General features: G+C 33.7%; 1 protein-coding gene across 8 annotated transcripts in view; it reads left to right on the top strand.

The window, feature by feature from the left end:
- how (protein held out wings) overlaps positions 1-19,747 on the top strand; it is a 44,921-nt gene that overhangs the window by 9,876 nt on the left and 15,298 nt on the right. For all 8 annotated transcript variants that reach the window (XM_068299116.1, XM_068299113.1, XM_068299110.1 and 5 more), the window contains exon 3: positions 15,734-15,867. In XM_068299116.1, coding sequence (XP_068155217.1) covers positions 15,734-15,867 — 134 coding nt within the window. The remainder of the gene's footprint in view (positions 1-15,733; positions 15,868-19,747) is intronic.

The raw sequence follows: 19,747 nt of genomic DNA on the forward strand, positions 1-19,747 counted from the left end.
TGGGCGCTTCAAAAAGGTGTTAAGAACAAGTTGCACAAGAATCAGGCAAAACTTTTATTCAGTAGAAACCAAGCTATATATATCCATACATACATCTTGTACTTGTGTATAGGAATTTATCATAATAAATCCCCTCACCAGGCCAGCCAAAAGAGAAAAGTCGGCATGGCTTTGGCTTTTGTTTCCAAACAAGTTGTCAGGCTTTTTTTTCGTTCGTTTTTTTTTTCGCCTTGGTCATTTCAATGTTGGTCAAGCATATTACGGCTATATAATTATGCATATGTATGTATCACAGTGTGTGTGTGTATACTTAACTCGACAATTCATATGAAGAAGATGGTAGTAGCCAGGTAGGTGGTGGGTAAGTAGGCAGGCAAGTATGTTGTAGGTAGGCAGCATTATTAACAAGTGTGTGTGTGCGAGAGAGTGACTGAATTGTCGTCGTAATAATTTATAGGGCTCTCTGTGCTGCCCATGTATTGTCTTTGTTGGTTGTCTGCCATGTGTGGGGGCTGTCACACAATTGACTGTTTGGTTTGCCTTATTAAAGACCTTGCTACGTGTGTCACGTTGCGTATGAGCGATAATCAAAATTAATTATACGCCAAGTAAAAGGCAGCAGCAGCAGCACCAACAGCAGCCCCACGATCAGGTAACACACACGCCCACATTTCAGCATACCCATTAATAAATAAAAAACAAAAATTATGAAATAATCTGTGCTGCTCTTTTTTAATGCCTAAACATAAATAATAAAAACAAACCAAGAAAAAATACTTTTTTTTATGTTAACTGCCCCAAAAATGGAAAACTTGCTAAACTTTCACTTGCCTTAAATGTCCTACAATGACCATTGAAATATGCAGTTAAATGTTGAAAACTATTGACTTACATTTTGATCAAAGCAGTATCTTATATTTAATAATACATATAATGGTCTTTCTTTGAGTCAGAATACATTAAAATAGGTTACTAAAAATAAGTAAGAGATGTCCTAAAAGTATGTCTATAAGGAACAAGTTTGAGCAGTCAGGAATATAGCACAATTTAGTAAATAAATATATGTGGAATTACATAATTAAATCTTCACTTTCCGGTTAAAGAAATTTGAGAAATTTTTAAATGAAAACTAGTCAAAATTGATGCCATAGATTATCTATCCATCTATGAGTCTATTTCAAATAAATAATAGAGAATGGACCATAAAAATAATACCATAAGAAGGGAGGAAGGGAAGAGGTCACAAAAAGTTTTCCCTCACGCCAATTTGTATATTTGTTGCTGATGGATCACAGCTTGTTAAACATATTTTGAACAGAAAATGTTTACACATTAGTTGGCTGACGAGCCACAACAATATGGAGAAATCCAATAACAAATGGAAATTAGAAGCAAATATATATTTCGTTAAATCTTTCAAATACCAAATGGCTAACTAGGCTAAAAAAGAAAAAAATAAATGAGGGAACAAAATTTGGACTTTGGTTGAAACAAAAACCGAAGAGTTTTAGAGGAGCCCCAAAGTAAATGCCAAGAGAGATATAAAGGGAGAAAATTAGAAAATTTGTATCTCCTAAGTAGTTTACACACACCAAAAAAAAAAAGGTCATGAACTTTTGCGGTTGCTGTTTGTTTCAGAAAAAAAAAAACCGCCATTATGCCTCCTCCATTGCCATTGCCATCAACGATATATATATTTTTTTGTTGCTTCTATTCTATTTGTTCATCAGTTCAGCCATGGCTGACGCGTCGCCGGTTTACGTTCCCCACAAGTTGCTTGGAGTCCGGAAAAGTCATTCGACTACTCCAGAAATAAACAAGCAATGTGGCAACAACCGGAGGCAACAACAGCCATTGGCCAGACAATTCACAGTCGAGTCGAATCGTAGTGCGTCGGGGTGTCACAGAAATTTCATCTTATAAATATGCTTAAAAATAGAAAGATGCCCAAAAAAAATGATACAAAAAAACCAAAAAGAACAGCCCAAAAAGTGTTCAAAAGCAGCAAGCATAGCCCATCACAGAACATTTTGCGGTATTTTTGGTTTTTACGAGAGTTCAACCGTGTTGATTGAGGTGTTTACGAAGCACAAAAGTGCTAAAAGACTAAAGATCCTTAATGTCATTTCTGTTTACTATAATTATCTCTTCAACTTTCAAAGTCGAATGGGTGAAACGCTCAAACATAACCTGTTGGGATTTTCCCATTCGAATTTTGAAGCTTTTCTTCGAAAGAAAACATCCATGGCCTTTATGGCCTTCCAATTCATTTTTTGGTCTCTTGTTCTTTGGTTAGTTTATTTAAGAACCATTTCAACGGATTTCCTTAACTATATTTACTTATTCCATTGTAAATTTTCTTCTTTTATTACAGTGTTTAGGTGTACTTAATATTTTATTATTATTCTCAGTAGGTGCAAGTCTCCCCCATCGGATTAAACTATAATAAAAACTATTTAATAGCTAAAAATATGTTTTTTAGATAACATTTTGTAATATGGCGAGAAAGTTGTTAAAATGTTTATATTAGATTATACAAGTATTAAAGTTATCTATATTTGGAAGTCGTCTTAGCACTATGCAGTAGTTTTTCATCTAAATATTGTATCATGATTACAAGGAAAAATTTTAGGAAAACATTGCTGTCAAGGTCTTTCTTTTTAAGTTTTTCTGCCCAAATGAAACTTGTTGGCCATAAATTGTTTTTGTTTTTACTTTCGTAGTTCACTTTACCGCCATTTTATTTGTTGCCTCAACTAATCTAATCTATGAACTTCTTTTTCTTTTTCATTTACAGGTAAGTTTGTTTAACGGAGCTTATCAGTGACTACAACATACATAAATACCTGTGAATAGAAGGGCATTCATTCGGTAGCAGCAGCAGCAACAACAAAAACCATAATCGTTTGGTCTAAAACTAACCTGATTGGTTGAGTACACAAATCGTCTATTATCTATACTAGATGCAGTTCATTTGTAATTGGTCCAAGCAACACAACAACAATAATGAAGTGCGGGGTGGGCTTGTCTGTCTGTCCCATCATCGATACTTATTATCTGGCTTTGAATTTTATTACCGGCTATAAAATAAGCTTTGCTTGTTAATTGCTTTATAAAAATGGGCGCGCATGTGACGTGACATAGAGAAAGAGAAAGAAGACTACCGTTTTTTTATATACCCTATACCCAATAGGGTTAATATGTTCATAGCAAAATCTAGTAAACAAAATCCATTTCAAATGTGTTTGATTATTATTATGGATTGTTTATTGTTTCTGATTTCTGAAGATGTTTAAAGAAATATCTACCAAATACTATATATATAATTGCTTTACATTGCCCTTAAGTATTTTAACTGATTTTTAATTACACAGGGTATTTGCCAATAATACAATGAATAGAATTGAGTGACTGTCTGCCTGCTTGTCTGTCTGTCTGACGAGTTTTGCCAGTTAAATAAGTTATATAGAAATTTATGCCCTATAGTTGTCATTTGTTAGAAAGGTTTATTTCAATCGAGAGAACCTTCCCTGCCTTGCCCTGGTCCCTACCCTATATACATTTGAGTCGAATCGCTCCCCTGGTGCGCTCCAGTGCACCCCCTTTTTCATTCATTATGTGAATCTTAATTAATTTTTAAATATTGACAGACCAAAGCAGCAAACTGCCGGGGTGTGGCTTCCTGCCCCAAGTAGTACTTACTAAAAGCGGGCGGACAACAAGTTTATTTATTTATCTTTTCTTTTTTTTTTTTTTTTTGTGAATTTTGCCCATGTTAAAACCTTTTCTTTTTTATCTTTCATTATGCTTTCTTTTTGTTGTTGTGTATTTTATACCTTTTTTGCCCAATTTTCCACTTTAGTCAGTTTGCTTTTGCAGGAGAGCCTTAATTATTGGCACTTTTCTCATTTTTTTTTTCATTCAATTCATCAATTTACGCATTTATTGCATATATATTTGGCTCGATACGCATGGGGGTTTTCCCAGCCTCTTACGTGGGGGTATTTTATTTTGTTTTTCGCATTGGAAATTGTGCTCATGGGAACTGATTGATTAGCGGGGCAGTTACTTGGCAGCCGCAAGTAAATGCAACTGCAACAAAAACGAAAAAAAAAAAACACTGCCACACAGATATTTGCAATCTTTTTTGGCAATGACAAGTTGCAGTTGCAATTTACTTTTTGTTACTGAATGTTAAGGGGACAAAAAAAAACCACGAAATTCCCCTACAATTGTCAAACTTGTTTATTATTTGGTTTGTTGTTGTTTTTGTTGTCATTATATAGTAAATTTGTAGTTTCATCTCTCTTTAAAAATGTTGTTAGTGTGCTAAATAATAGTTGGAGATGGAGAGAAAAAGATTTAAAGGGGACCATTAAACAAATAGTTATTCATTGTTTTTGGTAGACTTTCAATATTTACAATAATTTTCGTATGTCTTGTGACTCAATTTAAAGATAATTTAACTCTATATTAGCTGGCTTAAACGTTTTAGTTAATCCTCTTTAAAATATTTCAAAAACAATGACGAATTCTTTTTTTAAAAGAACTGTAAATAGAAGAATAGAAGTAGTAAAACTGATGCTAAAGATAATTGCCGTATTTGTAATGTTCAGTTTTAGTGGGAGACTCTTAAATAATATTTTCCAGCAGTCCTCGGTAGACGAGTTGTCTAAGTGACCCAGTCATTTGAGCAACTGAACAACGAGGATCCGGGTTCGAATCCCAGGCTAGTGTATGGATGTAGTTTTCGTCTAAGCCGAAGGCCTTAGTTGCCAGTGCTTGTAAAATATAGTTAGGTTGATAGTTTAAAACTATATCCTATACTTATAATAATAATAATAATAATAATATTTTCCATTTTTAACGACTTAAAGTCAGGTATTTTTTTTCCCCACTTATTTGTGGAATATCTTCAAGTTTAACACGGCTATGACACATCTTCTTTTTTTTTTTGCATTGACAGTACACAGGAATACACTGCGCGACAACCGATTAGCACACCCAATTCTTCCTACATTTGAAGCTTAATATCAGCCAATCGCTTGATCCTTTTGGAATGATTTTTGTGTCATTAAGACTTCACATATTTTTTAACAAAGAAAAATAATATTTAGGTTATTAACTTTATTAAAACCGTTTTAAGAGAATATTATCTAAATTAATATAAAAAACCGACTTAAATTTTTGCGACAACCGATTAGCACACCCACTCACAAATGTCGAAATATGTAGAAAAATGGGCTTCGAACCGCATCACAAAATTTTTTATTGTTAATTCAATCTGTTTTACCTTATTTATAAACAAAATTAATAATGTGTTGTGCCACCACGGTTAAGTATGACCTCATACATCCTTTTGGGTAAAGAGTCATACAATTGTTGAATGTAGTTTAATGAAATGGTGCTCCAGGCATTTTTAATATCTTCTATTAGCTCTATTTCAGTTGTATATTGCCTTCCTGATTCGTATACTTTTCGTGCCAGCCATCCCCAAACGTTTTCAATAATGTTCAGATCAGGCGAGTATGGGGGGCCAATTTAGCAAAGGTACGTTTTGACGCCCAATCCACGACTTTACAACTCTGGACGTATGAATAGGTGCGTTATCCTGCTGGAATTTCCACATCAAGGGTCCAAAAATTTCCTTTATAGCAGGAAAAGCCGTTTGCAATACCCCATTGTAAGCTGTGGCATTCATTCGACTTGTCAAAAATTGAAGTTCTATGGTTCCATAATAGGTAATTGCTCCCCACACCATGACACCACCAGCACAGCTGTGCAATCGTTCTAAAACAAGCTCTTCCTTTCTAAGATCGTGAAAGTAGTACGAATAGCCATCCGGACCCTCTAAATTAAATTTTTTCTCATCCGAAAAGACAACAAGTCGCCACTCCTTAGTCCAGGTCATATTCGATCGACAAAATTCAAGCCGCTTAATCTTTCTATTTGCATTTAGAGGTGGTTTTTTTTTTAATTTAAGGCGTTTTATGTATTTCGCGTTTTTAATAATGCGTTGCACAGTCCGCACACTAGACTTAACACCAGATTTTTGCTTGATTTTAGCCGCAGAGTCTCGTGAGTTAGACGCGTTCCTCAGAATCAGTCGCTTGTCAGCCTGTGTTATTACTGAAGAAGGCCGACCTTTCATGTTTTTCCCATAAGAGTGCTCGTTTTTCAAAAATGAGGTAATAACTTTACGGCTGCGCTTAATATTTTTCGATATTTTTGAGATTGAAAGTCCACACTCTATGTAAGCCTTTATTCGACCTTTTTCTGCCTCATCTAACTGCTTTGCTTTTCCCATAATTAAGTAATTTCGATTTATTCAATTCAAAATTGATCAAATTAAATAATAAATCTCTTTAAGTAGTGAAATCCGACAGCTTTCACACAAAAATCCACATTAAAAGGGAAGTGTGCTAATCGGCTGTCGCAGAAAAAAGGCATGATTTTTTCATCTATTTCTAAGAAAAAAATTAAGACTAACTAACGGTAAACTTCCAGAGCATGCTATTTGCTTTTATACTAAGTACAAATGCAGAAGAATGATAGAAAAATATAAAGAGCATGATAGAGATTTACAGTTACTGGTTATTTATATTTCCTCTGAGAGGTAACAGGGTGTGCTAATCGGTTGTCGCGCAGTGTATTATGTACTATATTCTCATACGATGAATCAACTTTAACTTGGCATGAAAGTAAAATAAATATTTCCCAATTACGTTTAAGTGCGTTTATTTGACAGGGGATGGGAAGGGGAAGGGGACAACAACAGACATTTGAAATCCGATCTACCAAAAAACAAAAAAACACAACGAAAACCAAACAAAAATAAAATTACTAATACATCAAAAACTGGTAAGACAAACAACCTTGGCCTTACTTGTTTGCTTATTTGCATTTTGTCAATTGTTTTCAATTTCGTCTTGTTATTATAATCATTTATTTTATTATTATTTCTGTTTGTTGGGCACCACGCCCATTCTTGGCCTGATAACTAATTGTGAGCTTAATGTCAAGTTGCAAGGCTGCTTACCACCACCTACACCAACATACCACAAGTCTCACAAGTATTTGCTTTCAAAATGTGTGGCATGGGAACACACAGCATTATGATGCAGAGAGACGGCATTAAAACATCATTTCTATTTCCATTTCCATTTACACTTGTGCACAAGTTAGCGCCAAGTTTACCTAAAAGAAATGTTGGCTTAGTTTATTTGCTTTGCTGCCATGTTGACAACAACTTTCCTTTTTTTCCGCTGTCTTTGGCCATTGTCTTTGAGAGAGTCTGTCGTGGGGTTTGAATCTGAAACGGAAAGTTCAAATTCACGCTATTCGGCTTGCTATGTGTCTGCGATGGCATTTCACTTCCTTTCCAACGCCCTTAAGCCACATAGCGACAGTTACCTATGTACATATGTATATAGTACATGTATGATGTATATGTATGTGAATATGGCCAACTCGTCAAAAGCCATTCTGGCGTGTCGAAAATCTGGAACGTCGACAGTAAAACGAACGAACCAACGAACTCATCATCATACCAAAATCTGGCACAAAAAGAGTTGTAGTACCTTTTACTTCCACGACATGTGAAAAAGAAAAACAAAAACCAGAAAAAACACAAAAATGAACCATACGACAAAGTTGCATTGTTTTTCCAACCAACCAAACGATGTTGCTGACACATTTTACTAATACTTGTGACTGTCTCTTGGGTCGCCCAGTTCATCACATGTTCTTTTTGGTCTTCTTGGCGTTTTCTCTTTCTCGCGGAATTGTGGGTGTTGCTCATGATGATGATGATAATAATGATGATGATAATGATGATGATGGGTGCTACTATTATTACTGTCGCTCATTGCCGCATGGCTTTTTGGCATTAATTTTAATGCCCTTAGTCGTCGCTTGAGAAGAAGAAGTATGGTGTGGGATGGGATGAAATGTTGAGTTGTATTAATGGCCGAGTGGCAAAAATAAGTCTGACTGTGTCGCCAAGCAATGTGCTTAGAGGTTTTGCCACTAAACCGTAGTCGTCACATTGCATGCCCATTAAAATTCTCAGTATATACATAAAATATATAGAGGTATACATAGGTGTATATAACTTTTAATGCCTTTCTTTCTCTTTTCTCGCTTTGCTTTTGTCTTTATTCTCTTTCGCGCGATGTACTTAAATTCGACTTATTAAATGGCAATGGCTACTTAGATAAGCAACAATCAAATTTGTATTTAGGCAGGCATTAAATTAAAAATGCTAAAACGAAATTAGTCATTGACTCATGAGTTATTTGCATACCCTGTAAATGTTTGAGGCAAAAAGTATATTGGCTAAAAGTATATTCACTCGAAAGGTCTGTCTGCTTGCTTACTAAAAGGCAAAAACTACATAATATGTTGGCATAGAAAAGTATCTTTCTTAGAGGACATCTTTTAGTCTGTCATTTTGTTTTGTTAATACGAAATTTCTCTTGTTCTCTCTCTTTCTATCTCTTTGATTTAATCACAGCAATTAATTAGTCGTCATCTGTTTGATTTCAAGGTGTTTAACATGGGCTTTAACAATTCAATTTGCAACAAATTTTAAAGTGTGTATTTAGATAAATTTTGCAACAAATGTGGCGGGAGCAATGATTGTAACGATTTATATTTATTGTTATCTCTCGCCTTTTGAATGTTATAATTAATGATGAATGAAATAACTTTTAGTCATTACAATTGCATATCAATGCAATGACTAATAGAATTTAATCAAAATCAACATCTATCTAATAATAATTATACTTTTATTTAGATGAATGGCATCATCAAAAATTTTTATATTAGCTGTCAAATAATTATCATAAGAGAATAATTATTACATTTTAATGAGGAAATTATACACCAAAAGAATTCCAATTGCTGCACATGGGCACATATAAAAACCAGAAATTAGCCATTTAATAAAATAAATTTAAAACCCACACAAATACATACATACATAGCTACAAATTAAAGTCAAAAATGGTTGCTAGTTTGTTTTGTTTGTTTAATATTTGTGCCTTTTGGTTTATTTAAACTAACAATTTGTACATTTATTCCATTATTCTTTGTTATTGTTGAGATTAATGTGCGTTTTATCAGTTGTTTTTTCTTCATATTTATGTGAAATGTTTATATACGGCTATTAAGAAAGAGAACGGCCAAATGTGTTTAGTTCTAAATCAGGTGTGTATTTTCAAGCAATTCGATTGTATATATATTTTTCTTTTTTCATTCAAAAGAAAAGAAGAAAAGCCTCTAACATTTTGTAAATTTAAGGGCTTTGAGTATTTTGTATTTACTTATTCATAAACATTGACGTACTGAAACAAATTTGAACTTTGTGCTTGAGAAATGTTTCACAAATTTAAAAATAGGTCTAATGGCTTCTATTAAGTGTAGGAACTTTCTTTAAAAGTGTTAAAAGATAGTCTAGGCTTCTTTTTCCATTGCTTTTCTTTTCGTTTGACTTTAAAACTCTTTGAAAATTCTTATTTGTTTTAGTTATTGTCATAAAGTTTAAAAAAGTCTTGCCAGTTTTCATGTTTGTTTTTTTTTTTTTTTGGTCTTTTGTATTTACTTTTATTATTTTGCCTTAACAAAACATAAAAATTTATTGTATAAAAAATTTTGTTTGTATATTTAATTTCAGAAATTTCACAAAAAGAAAAAAACATTGCAAAATTGAAATGATAAGAGATAAATGTCGGCGAAATTCGTTCGAATCGCAAATATTATTTTAGCAGATTGTTGATCGTGTGAATCAACATGCAAATGACACATTTATGAGTAAAGAAAACAAAAAACGTTGGAGACAAATATTTATGCATTGAATTCGATACATTTGTTAATTTAATCTAATGTTATTCCCAACAGTTTCTTGACCATGTTCTTCAACCAGTCAGAAGTAACTTTAGTCAGTATTCAGTTGATATTTGGCAAAGAAAATTGCTGTAAAACGTAAAATGTCCTCTGAAGAGATATGATTTGATAAAGTAGTGGGATCCATCTAATGTACTGAGATTGCATTTTTCTCTGTGCGTGTTGGCCTAAACATCTGTTCAATTCAGAAGGCAGAATATGGAAATATGTACATGGTAATTGCTCATTGCTTTGCCTGTGGAAATTTATATAAAAAAAAAAAAAAACAAATCGCGAATATATAATATGAAATTACTGCCAAAATTGTTTTTGGTGCCTGAAAACCGAATTGATTGTTTTGTTGGTTGCAAAATTTCAAGGCCAGTCTTGCCTTAGGCAAAGTGGAGTTCATGTTGAAAACATAAAATCAAATGTCTTTTGCGTTTTGCTTTTGTACTTGCAATTTGTTTGTTGGCCGGCCAGAAGCAAGGCTTTAAAAGATTGCAATAAAACACACAAAATAAAGCAGTGTGAACTTTAAACGTTTTTGTGTACGGTAATTTAAAATAATTTCGTTATTTGGCTTTGTCATGGCTGGTGCTGTTGCTGCTGCTGTGACAATTTGTTAAAAGAAAAAACAACAAAAAAAACATGGGTATTGTTAATATGTGGGCGTTTGGAGAGTGGGTGGTGGAGGCGGGTGAGGGGGAGGGGGCAGAACAGTTTGCGCATTTGACATTGTTTTCTTGGCAAACCAACCCACACTCTGATCTCTTTTTTTTTGTGCTCTCCTTGTCATCTAATTCGTGGTATGAATGGCTTTGCATTCATAAATTAGCTGGCAGATACTTTACTTAAGATATAGAGACAACGGATGGATGTGTGTATGTAGGCAAATTGTATATATTTATTTATATATGTCGTGAGCCAATGCAAATTGTTTGGCTAACAATCAATCAGCTGAGTCGGCGACCGAGTTAAGTTTAATTTGGTTTAGGTGTCGCCTGCCTGGCATTTCCTATGAGATTGACAAGTGTGGGGATTAGATTTGTGTATGTGTGTGTTTATGCCAGTGTTAAGGCGAGGTTATCTGTGGTTTCTGTTTTTATTTTGTGTAGGCAAAATAATTGGTTTTTCACACCATATTGAAAATGTATTACAAACCATGAGAATTCACAAAGCAATCTGCTTGAAATCTAATTTAAATAATAATTTATAGCGACAATTCAATAATAATCTCGAATTGATAGCAAAATCTAATTTTATACCAAATTCCATGAAAATCATGAACATTAATTGGTCTAGAAACTAAAGGAAAACGATTCACTAGTTTTCTATAAGTTTTCTGATTAGCATTTTTTAAGACGAAATAGTAAAGAAAGAATTTCTAACACTATGAAGAGATGTTTCTTTGTGTTAAATGAGAATGCTTTTAGTAGAACTTATTAGAAAAAATTGCATAGACTGAAAAAGTTCTTAGTTTAGTTTAACGAAGCAATAACAAAAGCCTTTGGAGATTCAGAAGTGACTAGTAGGTATCTATATTTCTAACAAATTTTTACTTTTTTAATGCCTTTCACTAAAGTTTTATGCCTTACTTGTTAAGTCCTTAAAGCTGTAAAAATGCCTGCCTAGAAATTATAGCATTTCTTAAGCCCAGAATCTGAATTATCTGATGGGACACCCACACAACCCACCCTGATGGGTCACGAATAGTAATTTTAGAATAGAATTAGAGCATCTGACAGCTTTTGTTTAGTTTAGATAAGAGCCAACAGATTTCTAGAAGACTTTTCCTTAAGTAGGTGATGGAAAATTTCCAAATACAGTTTTCAGAAAATTTGTTGGCTTTTCGAAAAACAACTTGCATGTTTTCCACTTGTCTTTACGATTTTATTTATCTATTTGAGTAGGCATTATGTATTTAGTTACATATACATATGTAAGTAGGATGTATGTATGTATTTTTGTGGCACTTTGGCAGACTAAAGATGTAGCGTGTAGAGAGTAAAACCCTTGCCAAAAATCGTAATGCATAAAATTTGACAATTTATTGACGCTCGGTTGGCTGGTGTTTGCATAAAATGAAATTGCGCACACAAGAAAGAAATAAAAACACACACACACACACACACACAACACACAAATCTAAAATTAAAATTCTTAATATGCAAAATGTGGCAGGGCTTCAGAGGGAAGGAAAAACACACCCCCTTGCCCTAAAAATGAATGCATTTCTCTTGGCCAGAATTAGGTACCAGTCAGCCAGCCAGCACTTTCTGATGTCATCAATAAATCAAAAATCTGAAATCACAATATGAGCAAATCCTTGTTCATGTCTTGGCCAATTGAAAGCCTTGAAATTTGTGTTTTTCTTTATATTATTGACAGAATTTTTAGTAGTTTTGTCTAATAACAAATTCGTTGGAAAAAAAAGGTTTGCCAACTCTAGAGCAAGAGCCACTTAAAGCAGTATATATGTATGTATTTTTTTTGTGGGGGTTGGCTATAAAAATTATACAAAATGATAATAATAATAATAATAATACTTGTACACACACGCAAACTATATTTTCTATATATGTATAGAGATGTGTGTGTGTGCCTTAGGCACTCACCAAATTTGGAAGAGCTGTTTCGTGCCAAATATAGAGAGGGTCTGGCTAAAAAGTTCAAGTCATAAAAACACAAACAAAAACGCCAAAACGTACGTATGTGTGTATGTAAATTATAAGTTAAAACTTGACTTGCATTAAGAGAGCGGAATTTGAATGAATGAAATGAAATGATAGAAATCTAGATAGTCAGCAACTTGCCTTAAATGAACAGAAACGGCCAAGTTGTTAATGAATAAAATGATCTTTCATTGATAATTATATTATATATTAGATTGACAAGAGGACGGCCTAAAACCAGATTGCTGAGTTGGCCACCTACACGGGCACAAAACACAAAACAAAACCTGCGGCAATGGGTCTAACTCTCTATCTAACTTTGACTGAACCTGCCCGCCAACAGATTTATGCCCTAAAATGGTCAGCCATATGGTGTATGTGTGAGTCTCTCTATGTGCGTGTGTGTGTGTGTGTTCTGTCTAAGGTAAGAGGTTTAATTATAGCAAAACTGACACACAGTTGGAGTAGGAAAGATTAGAGAGAGAAAGAGAGGGACAGAGACAGGCGGGGGAAACTATTGACTAAGTTATTAATTAAGCCGCCTGCGCAGAATATGGTCAAGTTAATTATTGTAATTTCTATAAACGCTAGGTGAGTGAGTGAGTGAATGAGTTAGTTGAGTGACTAATTCGATTGAATGATTGCCCCCAAGCAAGCGCCTTTTGTCTCTTCACTCTTGCCGGCTCTCTCACATAGATATATATGCAAATTGCAATTTTACACCAATTTGGCTTGGCTTATTCATCTAATCCGCCTCAATTTTCATCTTCACATCAGTCACGTTGCCTTTGGTTGGGGTTTGCCGGCCGGGCCGATTGTCATCGTTTGATGGACTGACTGACATTTGCTCGATTAAAATTGACAGCTGGCATGATTGCATTCAGTGTATCTACTGGCGTTTGGTCAAAAGATCTCCGCTGATTTCCACCAATGCACGCAGATGGAGGCCAAAAAGTACACAAATTTTTGACTTGCGTGTCACAAGAAATTATGTACAAATTATCAATAAAAAGCGCGCATTTGCTTTTCAAAATCTGTTTCTAAATCTATACATACAATTTCTGTCGACACAATTTCATGTTGCATTCTGTTTTCTGTTCGGTTTGGTGGCAACAATTTTTCCTTATATTTTCTGGAAAAACAAATTGAAATATGTATGCGCGTTGTTTTCTTCTTTGTTTGCGGTTGCTATACTGAGAGAATCCACCATGTATACATATGTATATATAGAATCATGTATATATATTTGTGTACATTTTTATATATATTTCGTGATATACATTATAATTTATTTATATGGCAAGACGGCGGCTAGCCACATAAAATAAAAACCCAAAAAAATATACAGGAGAGGCGATGCATAACAGAAAATATAGGTATATGTATATACATATAAAGAATCATTAATTTAAATGCCAAAATTAAATCGTCTTAAACAAGAAGTTGAGCAGAAAATATTGAACAATTTTTGTTGTTCTTCTTTTTTTGGCATGCACCAAAATGGAAGAAGATGTTGAACATTATAATCAAGGTAAAAGAAAATATGTATATTGGGTCAAAGAACTGGTAACTAGGCAAAACGAAATGAATTCTATTTCTATACCAAACATAAATTGACAAATTAAATTAAGATATTTAACTTTTAAAGTACTAAAAAGGTTTTTCTGCAATTAATCTAATGTTGGTTTGATGTTGCACATTTTGAAGTCGTCAAAAAATATCAAAGTCTTGCTAATTTTCTTGTAGACATTTCATAGACAAAGAATTTCTGGACAATAAAAACCTATTTTAAATACTTAAGCTAATAGAATTCTTCTTTTATGCCTCTGCCCTATTTACTGTTGATTTTAGGTTTGTTTTATATATTTTTAAAAAAGCTCTTTAATTGGTTAATAGATTCCGTATTGCATAATATAGATTTTAGTATAATAAAAGAAAGTAATTATTTTTTTATTTAGATCTAAAGTAGATGAACTTGTTTATACTAGAAATATGATTTAATATGTTAAACCTTTTAGATCGTTTATTGAAATTTTTTTTATCCTTTTTTGCTTTAGTTACTTCAAAACTTTCTTTTAAAGTTTTAGATCACAATTCCTAAACGTTTGATTTGAGAAAATGACTAATTTCAATTATATTAAACTTCTTGCTCTAATCAAATAGAACATCTAGATTCTAGAATGATGCAAACAAATAAAAAACAATTTTTTCTAATGGCAAAAAATAAGTGAATAATTTGTATGCGTTTTTTTTTTTTTTTGTGTGTGTCAACTCAGACATTCAATTGATGTCATACCGTGGCCGTTTCTTAAGTCATTTGAAGTGTGACATATGCAACAGCAACAGCCCCTATCTCAGTTTCCACTTCACCTCACCGCCATGTAAACCACCGCATCGTCATCATCATCATCATCAGTACGGCACAATCTCAGTTTATCTGCGTTTAAGTGACAAATTGTCATGGCAATGGGTTTTTTGTTGTTGCAATGTTAGGGGTAAGCTCTGGCTAATGCAAAGCACATGCCAAAAACAAACAATGCAAGTTCCTATTATGCAAAACAAAAACAACAACAATAAGAAGATAGACTGTTGATCAAATCAATTCTAAAGTCACTGTCAACTGTCACAGTTGGGGGTACTAATATCCATAATTGTCACAGTAGTCGTCCAAAAAATGTGTGAATTATGGATGGGTGACATGGCGTTTAGAGTTACCATTGACTCGGTCATTCTAGTTCTCTCGGTTTTATAGAATTTTTAATAATAGTAATGGCATAATTTGTTTATATATAGAAACTAAATGATTTCATTGCCTCGTAGGTGGCAAATGCATACACCTGACTTTTGGATCTAATAAATTAGCAGCATTAGCCATCCAATAGCTATATTCACACGCCATTCCATTATACGTTTGATGTGCTTAATAATACTTATAAAAAGGCAAATTAAATGTAATTTAATACGTGCATTTAACTAAATGACAAATTGTGACCATTGTTGTTGTTGTTGCTGATGATGATGAGGATGACAATGATGATACGTTTATGCGAATAGGGGCCATGGCAATTAAAAATTATTAAAAATACTTTTCGGCTCTTTATTGTCCACTCTATATATACATTTAACATTAATTATTCATGGTCTTGTTTTCTTTATTTTATTTATTCTAGAAATTGCACGCGTGCGTGCTTCACTGTTCCAGATCAATGGCGTTAAGAAGGAACCCTTAACTCTGCCCGAACCGGAGGGAGCTGTTGTTACAATGAATGAGAAGGTTTATGTGCCAGTTCGTGAACATCCAGATGTAAGTTGTTTATTTTTTTTGAATTTCAAATATCAAAATCAAAAGCCCAAATCGAAAAAAATTGTCGATGATCTAATTTATGAATCGAAGCACATTTGAAGCGTTTCCGCTAATTAGAATTGACAACACACACACACACACACACACGCACACACATAAAGACGCCAGCAGCTCAATGAGGCTCAATGAGCAACTGGTACACCGGAAATGGCTTTAAGGTGTGCCCTCTAGTGAGGAGGAATACTACTTTGACTTTATTGCTGCCACTGTTGCTGCTGCTGCTGCAACAAATAGGCGGTTAGGCAAGACACAGACAAGTCATTCAGTTGTCTAACAATAGGAAAATGTTTTCTTGGGCTCGGTTTTATAAGTAAGATGCCAAATGCAAAATGCGTAGCCAACTTTTCCCCCCTCCCCCATCATTAGATAGATCCATGTCCCATAGCTAGATTTATATACATATATATATGGGTTAGACAAAATCACTGAAGCGTTTTAGGAAGTTGTTTGACGCCGTTTGCGCGTTGTAGGCGTTTTTGTTTTGCCGCCATGGCAAATTAGAATTTGATTTAATTTTATGCAATTTAAAATGTTGTTTTTCCGCGCTCCCTTTTCTTTATGTTTGTTCGTTTTTTCTTTTGTGACTTTTGTTTTCTTCGTTTAATTTGGAAATTGTTTGGGCGTAGTTTTACTTATTTATGGCTGACAGCAGGCATCATGTATTCAGAGGGATAGAGAGTGGGAGGGGTGTAGGATGTGAGGCAAAAAAAGTGGAACTGAGGAAATTTATTTTATTGCATGACACACTTAAGTGTATGTTTTCATGTGTCTGTGTCTGTGTGTGTGTTGGGTGTGAGTGCTCCAAATAAATGCATAAATTTAAATATCATTAATGAGAGACAAAGACCAACAAATAACACATACAACATATATGTATGTATATTTTTGCTAAAACAGATGTTCAAATATATCTATGAAGTTTTTTTTTTAAAACTTTTTTCTGTTTGTTGTCTCGCCAAATGGCGCCAAACACTTGAAAAACGACAGCGACTCGAGAGACGAAAATGAGTGTTGATCTTGCAAATTATTATTATTTATTAAATCAACCGAAACTGGATTACAACAACAACAATATTTGTCAAAGTCAAGAGATCAAATAGCTGAGAATAAATCTGAAACTTTCAAATCTATAAACTCAAGATACCAAAAGATACAGTAAATAGAATTAGCTATATTTTCCATTCAAAATGGCAAAAGAAATGAGAAGTTCTTCAACATATCAAGTATACGTAGTGTGTGCTTTCAAAGCACTTAAAATTTGTGAGACTTTATGGATAACTCTTTCTTCTTTCCATAAATTTTTCTATTCAAAGACAAGTTTTTAAGTGATATTCCTAATAAAAACTTTTTTACTGCTTGTATTTATGTCTATATTTAGTGTATTTTACTAGGAAGTTATCATTTTGAATCGATTGCTGGTTTTTTTATTAAACATTAAGCTACTCCATTAGAAACGTTTGTAATTGTGTTTAATAGTTTCCATTACAAGTTCAAGTTCTCCTTCTTTTTTGTAGTTGTCATCTTGACCACGTCTGTGCAATTTGTTATTTGTCTAACTATAAACGATTTCCAGATGACTGTTGTTAACTTGGCCATCAAAATCAGATATCACTAAAGTACTATCTCTCTCTTTCTCTGTCTAAATATTCTCATCAACCGATTGCACAATGTTGTTGGACCCATAAAAATTAATTAAACCATGCTCAAACATTTCTCTTCAGTGCCATTTAATTAATTACTTCGGGACACTGCAAAAGCCAGAGTAGTAGAATAGCTCAGAACAAAGCTAAAACCAAAAACTAACAGTCGAAATGAACATAAAATTGGACTTTATTAAGGCGGACCATGTCACAAATGTGATGTGTTCTTGTTGCCACTGAAAGTTTCTGAACAAAACAAAAAAAGAAAATATAATGAATATGAATGAGTTAAGGTAATAAATTAAAATTAAGCAAAGCAAAGACTAACAAAAAAAAAAAAGAGATAAAATAAAGAGGCAACAACATAATTTTTAGCGAAAAAGCAGAGCAGAAGAAAAATATAAAAAAAAAACCTGAACTATTTGAGTTGATGATGACGCTGCTATATTTATGTTCTGATGTTTTTCCAAATGAAAAGTGGCACAGTGGCTGATGAGATTTATGATCTGAGGGCATAGGTTTTTCTATCTTGGTGTCGGTTTTGTATTTATTTTTCGATATTTCCTCAGGTGTTCGAATAGTTCAAATGTCTATTTTTAATGCCAACCAGCTGAAACATTTTCTGTTCAACATCTTTTGGTGCGGGCGTGTGAGCTTTGTCATAAATCATTTCATTTAATTGCAATATCTCGAGCAAACAAAATTCGCACACACACACGACCATCAGAAAAATATACATATATACACAAGCACATTGATTTTTCCGACATATTTCATTCAAGATAAATTGCGATTCAAATAACATGAAAATGCAACAAGTTTGCAAAATGTTTATTGGTTTATTTAAGATGGAAAATTGCAAAAAAAAAACAACGATATGTAAATTTTATGGTTAAACTATATGTAATCAATCTATATAGATTCAGATCTTGGCTAATAAATGTGGCTGAAACTTTTTTTGTGAAAAATGTTTAGAAAGTTGGCTAACGGGTATATTAAAGTTGTAAAAGGTGTGATTATAATTACATTTAGTCTATGTTTATTTAGATTTTGGGCAGCTTCGTCATCGGCCATAAATTTCAAGGCATTAAACCGACTGTGCTGTGTCAATCTTAATAGCCGTAAATAATTTATACCATATTTAAACAATGCGAATAAAGATTTGTCAGTTAGTCAGCTAGAGCCGCCTGACAACCGGCAAATGCAACCAAAAGCCATGTAAATAGACAACAATTTGTCAATGAGCCATTGTGGTGAGAGGAGAGGAGCTCGCATATCGTATTGAATCTGCGCTGCAACATGTCAGGCTCGTTAATAACCAAGACAGCAAACACACACACACACACACACAGCCTTTAAATGCGCTCAACAGCAGACGGTGATGTTGTATTGTGGCTCCTAGTTGTTGTGTCCAAAACATAAATACAACTTAATTAAAGTCAACAGCAGCAACAAAAGCATTAAACAGTTTACAATTAATTACTACAGACTATTAACGCTCTGCGAGTTGATTTAAGGCGGACGACTTTAACTTGTTGGCCAATGGTTCATTTGTCTTTTGTTTTCTCTGCTTGTCTGTCTGTCTATCTGTCTGTCTGTCTGTCTATCTATCTGCCTGCTTGCTGCCTGTCGCTCTGTGTCAATGCTCATTGCTCATACGCCCCGTGGTTAGAGTTGGACACACACATACATTCATGCGACAGTTGACCCACTGAGCAGCAGGCAAGCAAACAATTTTCTACAAAATATGTATTATGTTTGACATTTTGTTATTGTTAAACAATTATTATGCATATATGTATGTACACGAAATACCAAATGTCTGATATCATCCATAAAGAATGACTAAAAACTTTTTAAAGACAACAAATCACGAAGAAGTTATCTGTGAATTCCATTTTCAATTTCTCAGAATATTTTTCCAGCAAATTGCCAGTGAATTCCCTTTTTACTTTCTCTGTGCATTTGAAACGGCAAAGGACAACTCTCCTAGCAGTTGTTGAGGTCCTTTGCTAGCGCTTTCTTCAAGGCAAAGAGAGAGAATTTTACTTTCTAAATTCTGCTCTGTGCTCCGACTTTAATCTTTCATACTTTTTATTAATGTCTTACACTTTTTCCACTATGACACTCCTCTACATTAAAATACACAGTTTTATATTACCAAATGAACAACTTTTTGT

This window comes from Drosophila tropicalis, unplaced genomic scaffold (assembly GCF_018151085.1).
Source record: "Drosophila tropicalis isolate 14030-0801.00 unplaced genomic scaffold, ASM1815108v1 contig_878, whole genome shotgun sequence".
Lineage (NCBI taxonomy): Eukaryota > Metazoa > Arthropoda > Insecta > Diptera > Drosophilidae > Drosophila > Drosophila tropicalis.